At 41.6% G+C, this 16,347-nt stretch overlaps 2 protein-coding genes across 6 annotated transcripts in view; one reads left to right on the top strand and one right to left on the bottom strand.

The window, feature by feature from the left end:
- The window catches only part of Fnbp1l (formin binding protein 1 like), an 81,932-nt gene extending 79,000 nt beyond the window's left edge, over positions 1–2,932 (top strand). For 3 of the 4 annotated variants that reach the window (XM_052729993.1, XM_052729992.1, XM_052729990.1), the window contains one exon: positions 1–2,932. This exon is cut by the window's left edge and continues 730 nt beyond it. Coding sequence is in view for 1 of the 4 variants with exons in the window: in XM_052729991.1 (XP_052585951.1) it covers positions 676–683 (8 nt within the window). In the remaining 3 variants the exon portion in view is untranslated. The other variant, XM_052729991.1, reaches the window with a different exon arrangement.
- An 8,915-nt stretch (positions 2,933–11,847) lies between these two features.
- Positions 11,848–16,347, bottom strand: part of Bcar3 (BCAR3 adaptor protein, NSP family member) — a 122,362-nt gene continuing 117,862 nt past the window's right edge. For both annotated transcript variants that reach the window (XM_052730759.1, XM_052730760.1), the window contains one exon: positions 11,848–12,472. In XM_052730759.1, the coding sequence (XP_052586719.1) occupies positions 12,294–12,472 (179 nt within the window). In that variant the 3' untranslated portion in view covers positions 11,848–12,293. The remainder of the gene's footprint in view (positions 12,473–16,347) is intronic.

The raw sequence follows: 16,347 nt of genomic DNA, 5'->3' as shown, positions 1-16,347 counted from the left end.
GAGCTCATCATGGCATCACAGGATAAATCACCTGGTGGAGCTTGTATGCAAATAAAACAGCATTGAGACCTGAACAAATTTTCAGGTCTACTGGTAATTTTCAATGATGTACAAAGTTCATTGCAAGTTAATCTTAAAGTTGTACTTTTCACTTGAAGATGTCTTTTAGGAATATTACATTAGTGCTCATTTAGCTTTGGCAGTTACTTGTAAGAGAAACTGAATCTAATTCCGTGAAGATAGAGGACAGTCTGGAGTAGAGGGAAATGCTGGCCATGTTGACTCTTAGAGGAGAAACATTTTCTCTACTAAGATGAAAGAAGGCCTCTGTACCACCATTGAGGGATTCATTTTAGTGGGATCATTGACTGTCAGGATAGGTACCTTTTTTCCAATGTATCACCACAAGCATCTATTGGGATCATTGTCCAGTCAAGAGTCCTACAGTGTGGTAGTCACGAGGCCACACCCTAGTTCATTGAATGGGAAAGTAAAGAGAGGAAGCAGGAACACTGGCCTTTGTTTCCTTATGTCTCAAAGCTGTCTGGTGTTTTTAGTAGCTGACTATAAAATACTTTGAGGAACATTGGGATGGACACTTTAAACTGAATGCCCCTTTTGGTCTTACCAAAGGTCTTCAGTAATTGTTTTTTTCTTTTTCCTCCTGGACTGCAGGTTCCTGAAGAGGGTTTCTGAGGAAATGGGCAAGATGTTGAAGGAGGTTACATGCAGCTGCTTGGGGGGGGGGTTAGAGTTGTCAGGCTCAAAGAGAGTGAGAGAAGCAAGTTGCATGAATGCATGCAGATTTTTTTACTAACTTCATTAGCATTTCCATACATTAAAATCATTATAGTACCAGTCCTTAAATTCCTAGTTCACAGTTGTTCACATGGAAGAAGAAGAAGAAGAAAAAAAAGCCAGCAATGGCTGACCTCTTTTTTTCATTTCTTTTACTGATACCAAATCAGCAAGAGTGCAGAGCTATCTTAAAGTTCGTCTTCCTTTGGGCTGTCCCAATGGACTGTCTCCATCCAGCTCTGTTTTGATTGGCTTTAGACCCGTCGTCTGGTAGAACCCTTGCCATTTGTCAGTGTCTGCCTGCGCCACCTCCGTGCTTGCTTAACATCCTGTTGCATGTGTAGAGTGATCTGGGCTAGAGTTTTCAGGCATGTCTTTGTAACCCCTGTTCTTGTCCAAGCCTTTGTTTCGTTTTGCATTTGTAGTGCAAATCACGTTGTCAGACATCAGCACTAATGTTTCCACCTTAGTGTTTGTGTATGCTGCTACAACTTCCCCCTGCAAACCTTCCAGTTCGGGCATTGTGAAGACGTAGTGTGACTGTGAACCTGAAGTGTTTCTGATAAGAAAAAGAAAACATCTCTGCTCTAGCCTACAGCCCAGTTAACGAACTCTGTGACATGTGACACATCTTCAGCACCTCAGTCTGGGAAGAATCTAGTCAGCACTGAAGTCCTGGCATAATAAACACAGAGGATACAATCGCACCACCGAAAGGACTGTTGTCCAAAGTCAGCTGCTTCCATTCAAATGCTGCCTTAAACTCGAGTGCCTAAATCTGTCGATTGCCAACACTACCACTCCAGTATCCCACAAAGGGCTTCATGTGCCAGCTCAGTGCTCCCCCTCTAACGCGGCGGCAGCGGCGGCGGCGTCACCGCAGCTGTGATGTAGCCTCGGTAGGTGGCTTCTAGAGCTCTACCATGTGCAGTGGTGCATCTTCAAAGTTATGCATCCAACTAAAGACCTGTCCAAGTCCATTTTACTTTCATCAGTATATTTATGAGAAGTTTGATGGGCCTTCCCCTGTTGTCTTTTAACGGGGTGATGACGATCTCATTTAATTATTACAATGATAGTCTGTTTCCAAGTGATGCTTTTGTTTGAACCAGATAAAATTTAGTGAAACTTTGTAATGATCTATGTGCACTTTTACTTGTAAAATGGAAATTTCTGTATGTTTATACTTGTAAATACAATTGTCGTTAGTGCTCATGTTGTCCTGCCTCGCATTTGTGATTCTGTTAATGACTTGTATCTGAACTAATTTCTTAGTGGTCTTGTAACAGGGAGGTGGGTGGGGTGGGAGGGTGATTTGTACCACTGAAGCTCCATTAATTTGATTCTTTACTGTTTTGAGGGGAGAAAGAGAATGTGAAATGTTCTGTGTATTGTTGGATTTCAAGCAATATTTTAGAAACTGTGTGACTGCTTTAATAATTTTTCCAGTGCTATTTGAAATATACTACCAGTTATACTAAAGCTGAATGACAATTGTGTGAACATTAATGCCTTCATAAGATCAAGTACACCACTGTTATGCAGCTGACATATAGCGTATTACCTTTGAGGCTAGTAAACTATACAGTTTTAGATATTAAATCTCGTTACAGGGTTATTTATAGAATGTGACATTATTCTATACTGACAGACTACATGAAGTAGTTTTAAAAAGTAGTGCTATTTTTGTTTCAGAAGTTAGCGGTGAGAAGGAAATGTGACTCGGCTCTGTTTGTCTTCTGTACAAAGCCTGAAGTGCTTATGTTTTCTAACAATCACAGAGGGCAAAGTTCAAAGCTTTCTTAAAAAAACTGTTCTTTTCAAGCTACTGTGTGTTTTTCTAAAGCTTGGGTTTGCTTCCATAGGAGGCAAGTTCCTTCATGTGGAGTAGTGCAACCTATATATGGGTTGTAACGTTTGAAAAGACACTTGTACTTGCACAGTTTAAGTCATTCTTAAATCATTCTTAAACTTTGAACATGTAAACTGTCAAAAAGAAATCTCCTAATTTTGCAGTAATTTTCACTCTTTGTGCACATATTGATTTCTTAATGGTAAAATGCCTTGTTTATGATAGTGTTCTCTGTTGAGAATATTTTCATGGAATAAAACAATCTTTTCATGGTCAGTAAAATGTGTTCTTATCTTTTCCTGCTGTTTGAACCAAAGAGATGTGATATTTTGGGTTAAGTATGGTAGATAGAGTTCGGATAACTCAAAGTGGACACTAAGTTCCCAAAGTGTGGCAGTCTTTGCGAGAAGTCATCTTAGCACTTGATTCTTCTGGTTCTTAGTTTCTCCCAAGCTTTGCTAAAAGAAAGAATAGATTTTTAATTAGAGTGAATTTAATCCAGTGTAATAATTTGAGATTATCTTTACTCAGCAGTAGCCATGTGGCACAGACTTCCTTTGTCCCCATCTTCTCCCCTGCATCTGTAAGAGCTGTCCCTGGACCACATAGTCTGATCTGGCCACTGCACATTGGCCAGCATTTCCTTCCCGACCAGTTGCAAAGCATCCATGCTTCCTGGGAAAAGAAAATGCATGGAAAGAGAACATTTGCTGCAATTAGTGACACATTATCGGTAACTTTCAGGAAGTCCAGTTCCACAAGAGTCACCTCTTAAAAAGGCAAGTGCTCACCCATTACTGCAGGTTTTCAGAAGCCCAAAGGGAATAAAGCTTCAGGAGAGATTGTGGGCAGTGAGAGGCTGGAATTTTTATGATGATGAAAATTGAAAGATCAGCGCTGGAGTTTGGGAGTAGACACACGCAAAACAATGAAATTAGCAGCTAAACTTTCAAACATTACAGCTTCAAGTGAACAGGAGGGTTTTTTGTTTTTGTTTTTTAGGGTAGGGGAGATGTCCAAGACAATAAAAAAGGCTTCTAACTATCTGGAAGGAAAAGGAGCCCAGCCCTGTTCAGAAGGATGTCACTGTGTTAGGGTTCTCTAGAGGACCAGAACTGATTAGATGAATCTGTAATACTTGCTAAAAGGTGATTCATTAGGGTGGCTTAAGAGGCTGTGGTCTGGCTAGTACAGCAATGAGCATCTCAATGGAGAGGCCAAGCATCCAATAGTTTTTCAGTGGATGTTTCAGCAGGTCTTTTTTCTCTGTTGGGTGCCCGAAGTGGTAGACTCTAATCCCAGTGAAGGAATGCCTCAGCAGCAGGAGGGGAACTTGCCAGTGAGAGTAAGGACATGCAGGCAGAAAGCACCAGCTTCTTTCTGTGTTCTTTTATGTGGGCTGCCACTAGGTGTGGCCCAGATTTTGGTTGGGCCTTCCAACCTCAAATGATCCAGATTTAGGATGAGTCTTCCCAAATCAAATGATTCAATCAAGAAAATCCTTCACTGCTGTGCCCAGCTGCTTGGATTTTAGTGACTCCAGATGTAGTCAAGTTGACAGTCACTGTCAGCAGTCACGGAGATCATAGAAAATAGAAAGGCACCAAGAAATTGGGAAATGGACAAAAATAAATTTTGGAGAGTAATTTCAGTTTTGAGAGCAACCATTAAAGGTACTACATAATGTCAGCATTCAGGGGATGTTTAATAGGAAACTGACTTAAGTTCTTAAGAAATTAAAGCCTCATTGTCTGGTACAGATGAAGAAGTCTAAGATATACGTACTGTCTTGATTTCAGCACCATTGTGACAAGAGCTCTCATTTTTATGAGATGATGTAGAGAATGGGAGCTTTTGTAACCAGCTGATTTGGTGACCCAGAATGTCAAGCCTGAGGAGAGTTTCTAAGGAAAATGTGTATGTGTGGGTTGTGAACCACACTGAAGAAGCAGCCGTCACGCAACTTAACAAGTAGAGAAGGTACCATCGCCACCCCTTCTATGAGGAACTATGAAATTCTATGTGAATTTGAGTTTGGGTTTTCCAAAATGGTTCCTCGGTTTTGTTTTGTTTTTTGTCCTCTGGACAGATGATTCTGTAGAGATGCTCCATGTGAGCAGAGCCAGTGTTCTTGCTGTGTGCACTCACGCGTAGCTGAAGTGAAGGCTAAATGTTGCAGCACTCCATATTGCTCAGTGGAAGGAATAACTCAGAAAAATCACGAGGTGAAGCATGTATGTCCCAGCTTCTGTGGTCCAGTCCAGAAAGTATACGTGGTAGCCCGTGGTAGTCAGCACATCAGGTGTGAACACTGAACAGAAAGCTAAAGTTCGCTATGGTTTTTTTGTTACTTTCTTCACATGCTGAGCTACACTGGTATCATAAACCCTTGGATGAGAGGGGCCCTACTCTTTTTCCCCAACAGAAGAATTCCTTAATACGCTGTATCCATAATACACAAATTAATATATAAACTGATGTACAAACCAAATGAGTTCTTTTACTTTCCAAACTTCACAATAAGACTATTAAGAACTAAAAGTACTCCAAACTGGCTATTGGCTTGAGTTGCAGGCCCCTTGACTGAGTGCTGTGTTGCCCCTTAGAATGGTCTGAAAATTTTTACCTTATTTAGTAACGAGATCAGGCCCACCTTGTGCATTTAAGGTATGAGGAAAGGGACTCCTGTCTACTTAGAGAAGAGCTCTTTGGATGACACAGCACAGCTGTCATTGCTTTTCTCTTGTCTGGTTGGTCGCCAGGATATTCTGTCTCCCTCTGCTGACCTGCTGAGAGGACCGAGTTGCTGTGACTCAGAACTAGAGGAAACCCTAGTAGATGGGTCCAGTGTGTTTTTCTTCAGCCTTCTTTCTCTCTGGTGTCTGTCCTGCTTCACAGCAGCTATTTGACAGCTCAGTGGCTTCCTGCTCGTCCGGTGTAAACATGCTATCTGGGTGTGAAATGAGACAGGACTCAAGCCGATCAGCAGTCCCCATCTCACCGTGCCCTCTCTCCGCTCTTCCATGCTCTCTCTGGCTATAGAGCCAGCACTGAGATGGTGTATGCGACCTGGGGTATCACTGCATAGCTCCTCTTCAGGTGCCAGACAGCACATTAGGAAATTCACGACTGAATTCAGAGGAGAAACTCACTGGAAAAATGCAGTTCCCTGTATGGAGTCACAGGAGTGCCACGCCTTGTGCTGACTCTTGCAGACAGGTCTAGAGAAACAGGATCTGATCATTACTAGCAGTTTGGAGTACTTTTAGCTCTTAATAGTCTTATTGTGAAGTTTGGAAAGTAAAAGAACTCATTTGGTTTGTACATCAGTTTATATACTAATTTGTGTATTATGGATACAGCGTATTAACAGCTCACTTGTTATATACTTGTAGTATTCCTATATCTTAAGAGTGATTTTCACCCAAGGTTCAGTGTAAGATTATCCACATACTGCATAGTTCATTTTTCTGTGTGTAGTACGCTATTATACACAATTTACCCAACATTTTGGTGGGTATTTTGGCTGTTTCCTGAACTTTGTCTAGTCTAAACAGTATTGCTTGAGAATATTCACATGTGTATTTATTGACAACAGGGGTTTCTCTGAAATCTACACCTAGAAGTGGAATTCCTAATATGTTTGTGGGGGTTGAATGAGAATGGTCTCCATAGGCTTGTGTATTTGAATGCTTGGTCCATGGTTGGACTTTTAAGGAAGAATTGGTAGATGTGGCTCTGGGGATGGACTTTGAAGTTTCAGAAGTCCCACCAGGCCGTCTCTCTCTGCCGACAACTTATGGATCAGGTGTGAGCTTTCAGCTACTATTCCAAGCATTATTCCTGCTTGCCTGCCACCATGCTTCTGGCTGTGATGGTCATGGACTAATAAACCTCTGAAACTGTAAGCAAGCCCCCAATTAAATGCTTTCTTTTATACGTTGCCTTAGTCATAGTGTCTCTTCACAGCAACAGAAACTAAGACAGTGTTAAATTTTCAATTTTAAAAATAATGCCACATTTAACCTCAAAAGTTACTGTATTTTTACATTCTAGTAATTTCTGTGTAAGGTTTACTTGTTCTACATTCTGACCCACTCTTGTGAGTCAGGCATTCTAATCTGTTAGTTCAAAAGATGTCAAAGTTCATTGTAGTTTGGTTTTTCTCTGATTACTCATATTGGGCATCTTTACATGTATACTGTGTTTCTCTTTCTGTATAAATCCTTTTTATCTTTGACTTATTTTTTTCCGTTGGTTGTCTTTCATGGGAATTCTTAAGGTATTAAGGTTATTAATTGTATCATTTGTTTGTACTTGTAAACACACAGCAGCTAGATATGTAACATAAATGCCTAGTTTTGACTCAGACATTCTCATAGGTTGCATTTATCTGAAGGCTTACCTGGTACTAAAACATCCTTAGATTGTTGATAGGGTCCAGTTCTTTGAAGAAGAGGCTGGGACACTGTCAGGGTAGCATCTTAAAGTGAGTGAGTGGTCCAAGAGAATGAAGAGCCATGATGGAGGCCGAAGTCCTTTTGTACCCTAATCTCAGGTGTGATATAACATTACATTTGTCTTATGCTTGTGATCACAGTGACCAACCCTGGCATAGTGTGAGTGGAATAGTACATGGTTGTTAGTAGCAGAGGGCAGGGAACACTGGGGCCTGCTCAGAGGATGCCTGTCGTAGCAATCTTTTGTCAGTTCTATGTGTTGGTAATGTCTGGTTCATTCCCAGTTATTCTTTTGATGAAGTTCATTTTAATCCATATTAACTACTTGTTCATGACTACTACTTTTTTTTTTTGTTTTGTTTTGTTTTTTGTTTTTTCAAGACAGGGTTTCTCTGTGTAGCTTTGCGCCTTTCCTGGAACTCACTTGGTAGCCCAGGCTGGCCTCGAACTCACAGAGATCTGCCTGGCTCTGCCTCCCGAGTGCTGGGATTAAAGGCGTGCACCACCACCGCCCGGCTACTTTTTTTTTTTTTTAATCTACTGTAAGAAAACTCTTAGTTGGGCTGGAGAGATAGCTTAGCAGTTAGGATCATGAACTGCTCTTGTAGAGGGCTTCAGTTGATTTCTCAGCACCCACATCAGGCAGCTCACAACCACCTTTAACTTAGGTCCAGCTATCTTCTGACCTCTATGGGCATGCACTCAAGTGCACAGTCCACCACCACCACACACATACACACAGAACATAATAATAAAACCTCAGAATTCTTAGTTGTCTAAGGTAAATAGGATATTATGTATTCCGAAAGTGCTGTCATTTTGCCTTTTACATGTGGGTTAATTCATCTAGATTTTCATTGTAGTATTGCACAGAACCATTTTTTTTTCCTGTTTGTTTGCTGAACTGGTTGTTTAAGAATTTGGAGAAGTCATCCTCTTCCCTGACCCCCGAGAAGCAGTGTTGCCTTCATGTATTAAAGTCCCAAGAATAGTTTCTTATTTTGAACTGTAGCCTCATAGTGAGCTTTTATATCTAGCAAGACAACCATGTATCTGTCGAGTAGGCTACACCAACCTGGGATCACAATAAATCAATGTCTCAGTTTTGATATATATTTTTAAAGTTGCTGCACGACCTGTATGGGGAGAAGAGTGGCTGCAGAACCGCACTGAAGGTTCCAGTTTTTCTTCTTGGAGTTGTATGTGAAGACAGGCCTATTTTGTGGTATGGTGGTTAATGTTAGGTGTTGATTGGCCTGGATTAAGGGATACCTAGAACACTGGAGGGTAAGTATTAGTAAGTATGTCTGGGGTTGTTTCCAGAGACTGGCATGTGAGTTGGTGGGAAAAATTCAACCTCAGTGTAGATGGCACTAATTAGGCAGCAAGCCTAGACAGAACATAAACACAGGAATAGTGGGTTCTTTTCTGGAGCTGGGATGCTTTTCCTGCTCTCAGGCTTAACGACTCCTTCTCTGCTCTTTGGACTCCACTACTAGTAGCATAGACCCCCAGGGTCCTGGGCTTTTGCCCTGGACTGAAAGTTACACCATCGCTTTTCCCTGATTCTGAGGCATTTGGAGTTGGACTGAGCAAGGCTACAGCATTCCAGGGTCTCTAGTGTGCAGATGGCCTGGCATGGGACTTATTAGTCTCCATAATCAAGTAAGTCAATTCCCTTACTAACCTCCACCCCATATCTCTATATAAATATCTTTTGGTTCTGTCTCTGGAGAGCCAGAATGTATCTGTAACCAGCTGGTATCCTCTTTGTTGGTAGGTGTTCTCTTTTACCCTATTTAATTAGTAGAATCCCTGCTTACCGTAGGCAGTTCAAGTTCAGCTCCTCCAAGACAGTCTTCCAGTCATTGGGCTGACTTCAGGGCTTTCTGTCAGGTCTACCTTCAAGTTTACTCTGATTTAGCTTTGCTGTACCTTTTGGGGTTGAGGAGGGGAGGGAATGTTCCAAGAGAGTTTCATTCTTTTGAGCTCAATATTACCAATTATTTAGTGTTCTTTTGTGAAAGAGCTTTCTAAAGATATCTGAACCTTTATATTGCCCAAAGTAGATGTATACCCCCACAACAATTGACAAACGTAGACTGGACCTGGTGGCACATGCCTAGAATCCCACCATTTGAGAGGTGGAAGCAGGGGAATTCAAGTTCTAGGTCATCCTTTGTTCAGCTTTCTAAGGCCCCATGTTGTAACACCAAAATGTTCGTTGTTTTAACTCTTTGCTCTCTGGGGAGCCCACCACCTAGCTCCCAAATAAATAACACATCCAGCTCCCAAATAAATAACACATGGAGGTTTATTCTTAATTATAAATGCCTGGCTTTAGCTTGGTTTGTTTCTTGCCAGCTTTTCTTAACTTTAAATTATCCCCGTCTATCTTTTTGCTTCTGGACTTTTACCTTTTCTTACTTCTGTATATCTTACTTCCACTCTTATTCTGTAGCTTGCTGTGCAGCTAGGTGGCTGGGTGACTGGCCCCTGGAGTCCTCCTCCTTCCTTTTCTTGCTCTTTCTCCCCCTCCTCCCAGATTTCTCCTATATATTCTCTCTGCCTGCGAGCCTGCCTATCCTTTCTCCTGCCTTCCTATTGGCCATTCAGCTTTTTATTAGACCATCAGGTGTTTTAGACAGGCACAGTAACACAGGTTCATAGTTTAAAAATGCAACATAAATAAAAGTAGCACACCTTAAAATAATATTCCCCAACAATCCTTGACTACACAGTGAGCTGGAGGCCAGCCTGAACTACACGACCCTTTCTCACAAAAAATAATCCTGGGGGTCAGGGGGGTAGCAGAATGATTCAGTCTTCAAATTCCTGGTCTATAAACATGGGGACCTGAGTAGTCCCTCGTTACCTACATAAAGCCAGACATGGAGACTATAACCTCAGTGTAGGCATGGAGACAGGTGGATCCCTAAAGCTCATTGGCCAACCACTGTAGCCATCAGCCCCGAGTACAGTGAAAGACTATCTTAAAACGATTAAAAAAAAAAAAAACAGAGGAAAACACTCAGCACACCCGCTCACAAACAAGTACATACAGTGTGCACATAGACACACACTAATGCACCTTTTAAAGGGTGGCAAACTTAAAATTCTAGGTTGTAGTAATGGAAATACAGTCTAGGATTTGAAACTAAGAGTGTCATTGTATTAATCTGACCACACAAAGTCTCAGACTTGGTGGTAGTAGGCAGATGTGCTGGTTACTTTGTCAACTTGACACAAATAGAAAGTCGCCCAGGAAGAGAGAACCCAGTTGAGGCCTTGTCTTCATCAGGTTGGCCTGTGGGCATGTCTGTGGGACATTTTATTAATGATTGATGTGAGAGGGCCCAGCCCTCTGTAGATGGTGCCACCGCAGGCAGAAGAAGCAAGACAATAGGCATGATTCTTCTATGGCCTCTGCATTCCTCCAGGTTCCTGCCCTAGTTTGCCTTGCTGATGGACTCCAACCTAGAAATTGTAATAAACCATTTCCAACCCCTTTGTTTAATCACAGCAACAAAAAAGCAAACTAGGACAATATATTCAAGATGGCCATGTTGTAGTGTAATATCTAACCAGTCAGTCCTCTAAGGACTATTTAATACTGGGAAGAAACCTTCATGACTTGTTTTGTGGCCATAAAACTTGGGGTATGATTTAAATACTTAAAAGATAAACAAGCCAGGCGTGGTGGCACTTGCCTTTAATCCCAGCACTTGGAGGCAGAGGCAGGGGGATCTCTTGTAATTCAAGACTAGCCTGGTCTACATGATGAGTTCCAGAGCAGCCAGGACTACATAGTGAGACCATGTTGCAGACAAAAAGAAGATAGGAAGACAAAGAGTTAACTGTTGGTAGCAGAATGTTTTAAAATCTTATATTCAAAAATTTTTTAAATGGAAAAATGGAAAGTCTGCTTAAATACTAGACACTATTCTTTCAGGGAAGTCAGAAACCTAGAAAATGAGCCTGTAAGATTTGTGTATTTATCAGCTAGAGGAAACAATTAGTTCATATGCTTTTTTTATATATATTATAGTTGATTCAGAGTATAGCAAATACTTTATCTAAAAGTGTTAGAGTTTGCCTTCACATGGAGATTCTGAGTTCATTGGGATGGTGTGGTGGAAATATCCCCTAAACACTCATGTATTTGGAGAGGTCAAGAAGATCATTGAACCTTTAGGAGGTGGAGTCTTGCTAGAGGAAGTATGTCACTGGGGGTGGGCTGTATTTATAGCCTCACCTTACCCTGTTCTTGCTCTTCCTTGTGTATAGATGAAAAAGATTGGAGCTTCCTCCTGCCATGATGTTCTCTGTCCCTCTAGAACCATAAGCCAAAATAAATCCTTTCTTGAGGTTGATTTTGGGCACAACAAAAAGTAACATAAAAGGGTTAAAGGATACCCAAAGAACTGTGAATAGGAAAGCATTGCTCCAAGTGTGTCTTGGAGGGCTTGCAATGTGGTAGAGCAATTGTATCATGAAATAGAATGGCAGATGACATCTGGGTTCTCAGTCCAGTTGTTAGCAAGCACTTTCCCTGGGTCTTTTGAAGCAGGACTCCTTTGGCTCAGTATTCATTCTGTCTTTACAGCAGAACCTGTAGATTTGCAAACCACTTCCGTTAACTTTGGTTTAATATGAGGATAGGGAAGGAAGTTCCTTAGAATCCAGGAGTTAGACTTGTCATGCTAAGGTGAGTCAATATTAAAGAGACAGGATACAGTCGTTTCACAAAAAAAGATATATTTCCACTCATGACTATTTACAGTTTCATATTCAAAGAATATCATATAACTGATACCTTCTGCATTGTTTCATGCTTTTCTTTTATATGCCTCTATTTACATTTATATGACATGAAATTAAAACTAAGATGGTCAAATACCATGACATTAAACAACCAGCAACATAGCTATGTCTTCTTAAATTTGCTGATCAACATTAGCAATAGTTATCTTAATAATAAATTACCATTCATTTAAAAATCAGTAGTAATTTTAAACAATTCATAAATAAGTACGCTCTGTGCAGTTTACACATTTAATATCCTGTGGGTATTCAAAGCTTTGTCTTGTTAGATTTGCACATTATTACTTTATCAGATGCTGAGTATTCCCATCAGGACTGCAGAAGCTTCCGGTCATGCCCCAAGGTCTTCTGGGTGGTTCTCAGAGCTCGGCCTGCTTTCCAGAAGGAGGTTCCAATTTACGTGAGAGCGCGGTTAAAATCTGGTTGAACTTCTCATATCTCTCGGTCTGGTTGACTTCGGCACCCTTACTGCCCCACAGCAATCGCATCTGAAATTCAGTCTTCAAGATTTCACTCATTTCTTCATCCGGTTGAAAATCTAATCAAAAGAAAACAGGTAAGTCCGGTTCTGCCTCAAAGGGTGGGAAGCCTTCCTATTTTACAGTAGAATTACATGAACTTCCTCCTCTCTCAGAATTCTAAAAATGCTTCTTCCATAGAAAAATGTAGGACTCCTCATTGACCAGCTTCAAAGAATCCACAGGCCTGCGTCCCCTGTGAGGAGAGTTGGCTGGCATCTTGTCTGGATTGGTTTGAACTTTACTTGCTGTGATGCAACTATTTTAGCTGTAAAATTTGGTTGATGCTAGTAAATTTGTAGTTTAGTTCCCTAGTACTTCCAGGTAGCCAGTCTCTGTTCCTGCCCCGTCCTAGAGAACCCAAGTGAGTTTTGCTGCTTTAGAAGTCTGATAGAAATGGAATCACATGATATGATTAATGGGGCAATGTCTTTTTGTACACGCGAATATGTGTTGCTCTTATTGGTTGATAAATAAAGCCGTTTGGTCTATGGCAAGGCAGCTTAGAGGCAGGCAGGAAATTCAAAGAGAGAGACAGGAAGAAGGAGAGGAGACACCAGCCTGCCGTCCAGGGAGAAGCATGTAATGGCACACAGGTAAAGCCACAGAACACGTGGCAACATATAGATTAACAGAAATGGGCTGAGTTTAAATGTAAGAGCTAGTCAGTAGTTAGCCAGAGCTGATGGCCAAGCAGTTTTAATTAATATAAGTCTCTGTGTGTTTACTTGGATCTGAGCAGCTGTGGGACTAGCAGGTGAGAGAGATTTGTCCTGACCGCAGGCCAGGCAGGACACAGAAAAACTTCCAGCTACATATGTTATGCACTGTCAGGGTTCTTTTACTTTGTATGATGGTTTTCAGACTGTTCTGTGTGTGGCATGTTAGCAATAACACATTCCATTCGATTGTTGATTAATAGGCATTTATATGGACATATCAGATTCTGTTAACCCATTCACTAAACTGATGTACTGTGAGTAATGTCAACATGTACTAGCCTGTGTGGACGTTCATTTCTCTAGGCAAATAGTTATTGGGCCATACAGTAAGTCTGTGTTTACTTTGAAAGAACTAGTAATAACTCTCCAGTTTTATATTCACTTGTAACATATGAAGATTCCAGTGTCTCTGTGCCTGAGTTTTGTCAATATCAATTACAGCCATTTACAGCCATTTTGGGTATCTTACCGCAGATAAAATTTCCATTCCTAAACAATTTCTTTCCTTAACAATTCTGCATCTTCTCTGATGTAGTGTCTATTTAAATTATTCATTAGGTTTTTAAGGTCTTTAAGCTATTTAAATTACTCATTTGGGTTTTTGGTTTTGGTTTTCCTGTGTAACCCTGACTGTCATAGAACTTGCTCTATAGACCAGGCTGGCCTCAAACTCAGAGAGACCTGCCTGTCTCTGCCTCCTGAGTGCTGGAATTAAAGGCATGCATCACCACCCAGCTACTCACTGTGTTTTAAGAGGTCTTTAAGCTGTCTTTCTCCTAAGATACACGTTTAACAGTATTTCCCCTAGTAGTAATCTTGCTTTTTTACTTAATGTTTTGGTTAGGGTTTATATTTTTTATGTCCAAAGAAATCTGTCTGTCAGGGCACCATGAGTTTCTTTTATGTTTTCTTACAGGAACTTTTTATACTTTAAAGGTGAAAAATGTAAGAGCTAAAGTGATTAGCAGCTGTATAGGTTAGCTTCAAGCAACTTTTCTCGAAGTCATCCAAATACATTGATTATGTAATATCCAACGTCATATGCACTGGGTGCTTTAATACCTAATGACTTGTATCCTCTAATTATCTGAGTCACAATGCCAGACCTGAGAGGACTTCGTGTGAGTCCACATGTGTGTCACAGTAAGGGGCTGTCTGCTGTGTTTTTTTGAGACAGGATCTTTCATTGGCCTGGAACTCCTCAAACAGGCTATGCTTGCTGCCAGTGGGCCTCGGGGACCCTCCTGTCTCTCCAGTGCTGAGATTACAAGCACATACGGTAACTACCATGCCTGGCTTTTTTATGTGGATTCTGGAGGTTGATGTCAGGTCCTCTGTTGCCTGAGCCATCTCCCTAGCCCCTGAGCACTCTGTGAGAGCAACAAGAAACAAGGATCTGCATTCACAATGCAGAGGAGAGTCCTCAGTGTAGCTCTGAGGTAACAGCATTCTTTTAAAATGAAGTTGATCGGCCTCTTTTGGCTGGCACAGTAGTTTGAAGGGTTTGACAAATTAGATGCCTTGGCTGAGTTCTTGGTCTAACACTTGCTTCCTTCCTAAGGAGGCTCTTTTCCTTCAGCGCTGCAGCCATCCTCCACCAAGGTGACTCAGTTTAAACCCCTCCCGAGCTGCAGCCCCCCGAGTCTTCAGTGTAGTTGGCCATCCTCCAGTTCACACTTCATACGAGTTCAGGCTTAGGCACTGGACTCCCCACTCCCTGAGCTCTCTCAGAATTCGGGGTTTTACTCTCTGGGTAGAATTCCTAACTCAGCCTATCTTTGCTTTCTGGTAAATGGCTTTTGTGTTTTAATAATAAAGGGGGCTGAGGACATGACCCACTTGCTAGAATGTTTGCCTAGCATGCATGAAGCCCAATCCCCAGCAATGCATAAATCAGACTTGGTGGCTCATGTATACCTGCAATCCTAGCACTTGGGAGGTAGAAGCAGAAGGATCAAGAAGTTCAAGGTCATCCTTGGTTAGATAGCAAGTTTGAGGTCAGTCTGGGATCTATGAGACCCTGTGTCACTGAACAGCAGAGCTGTAACTAAAAACAGTGGAATTTCTTTTCTTCTGGAAGTTTCCCCACATGCTGCCCCTCTGAGCAAATCATGTTCCCGAGTGTGGCATGGCATGCTCTGCACTTGCCACTGTGTGCTGAGATGCCTCTGAGCACCGTGAGGATCACCACTTAGCTCAATGCAGCACCCCCAGCACACCTGTGATGAACGTTTATCAGCCTGTCTGAGGAAGCCGCTGTCCTCTTCTACAGAGCTTAAGAAAGTTCAGTTTAGACAGCACTTTCCAGGCTAACTAGGAAGAAAGAGGAGGAGCACAGACAAGTCTAGATAAAACACCTTGTGGTGGCTACTGGTGGACATTCATTCTTCTCAACTCTGCTCTTTATTTATTCCATCCCTTGATAGAACATGGAAGAAAGGAATGCAGGACCCTTAAATTATCAGGGATGACAGGACATAGTTTGGGGATGAATCAGAATCGTGATAATGAACATCTTCCAACATATATGGGAGATAGCTCAGGCAGTAGAGTGCTTGCTGTGTCATTGCCGGGGCCTGCATTCAGTCTCCACAAAGACCTGACAGATGGGGCATCATAATACAAAAAGCTTTGGACAGAGGATTCATATCCAGAATAGACAAAGAACTCAAAAAACAGAGTCAAGAAGACAAATGACCCAATTTAAAAATGTGCTATCGCCGGGCGGTGGTGGCGCACGCCTTTAATCCCAGCACTCGGGAGGCAGAGCCAGGCGGATCTCTGTGAGTTCGAGGCCAGTCTGGGCTACCAAGTGAGTTCCAGGAGAGGCGCAAAGCTACACAGAGAAACCCTGTCTCGAAAACCCAAAAAAAAAAAAAAAAAAAAAAAAAAACAAAAAAAAAATGTGCTATGGAGTTCTCAAACAGAAATGGCTAAGAAATACCTTAAAAAGTGTTCACCATCCTCAGCAATTAGGAAAATGCAAATCAAAACTGCTTCTGAGATTTCATCTCACCCCATTACCCTAGTCAGAATGGCTAAGATTTTAAAAAAATAAATGCTGGTGGGATTGTAAACTGGTGCAGCCGCTGTGGAAATTAGTGTGAAGGATTCTCAAAAAACTAAAAGTAGATCTAACATATGATCCAGCTATACCACTCCTTGGCATATGC

The sequence above is a fragment of the Peromyscus californicus genome, unplaced genomic scaffold (genome assembly GCF_007827085.1).
Source record: "Peromyscus californicus insignis strain IS unplaced genomic scaffold, ASM782708v3 Scaffold_9__1_contigs__length_137607984, whole genome shotgun sequence".
Taxonomy (NCBI): domain Eukaryota; kingdom Metazoa; phylum Chordata; class Mammalia; order Rodentia; family Cricetidae; genus Peromyscus; species Peromyscus californicus.
This window is presented reverse-complemented; position numbering and strand designations above follow the sequence as displayed.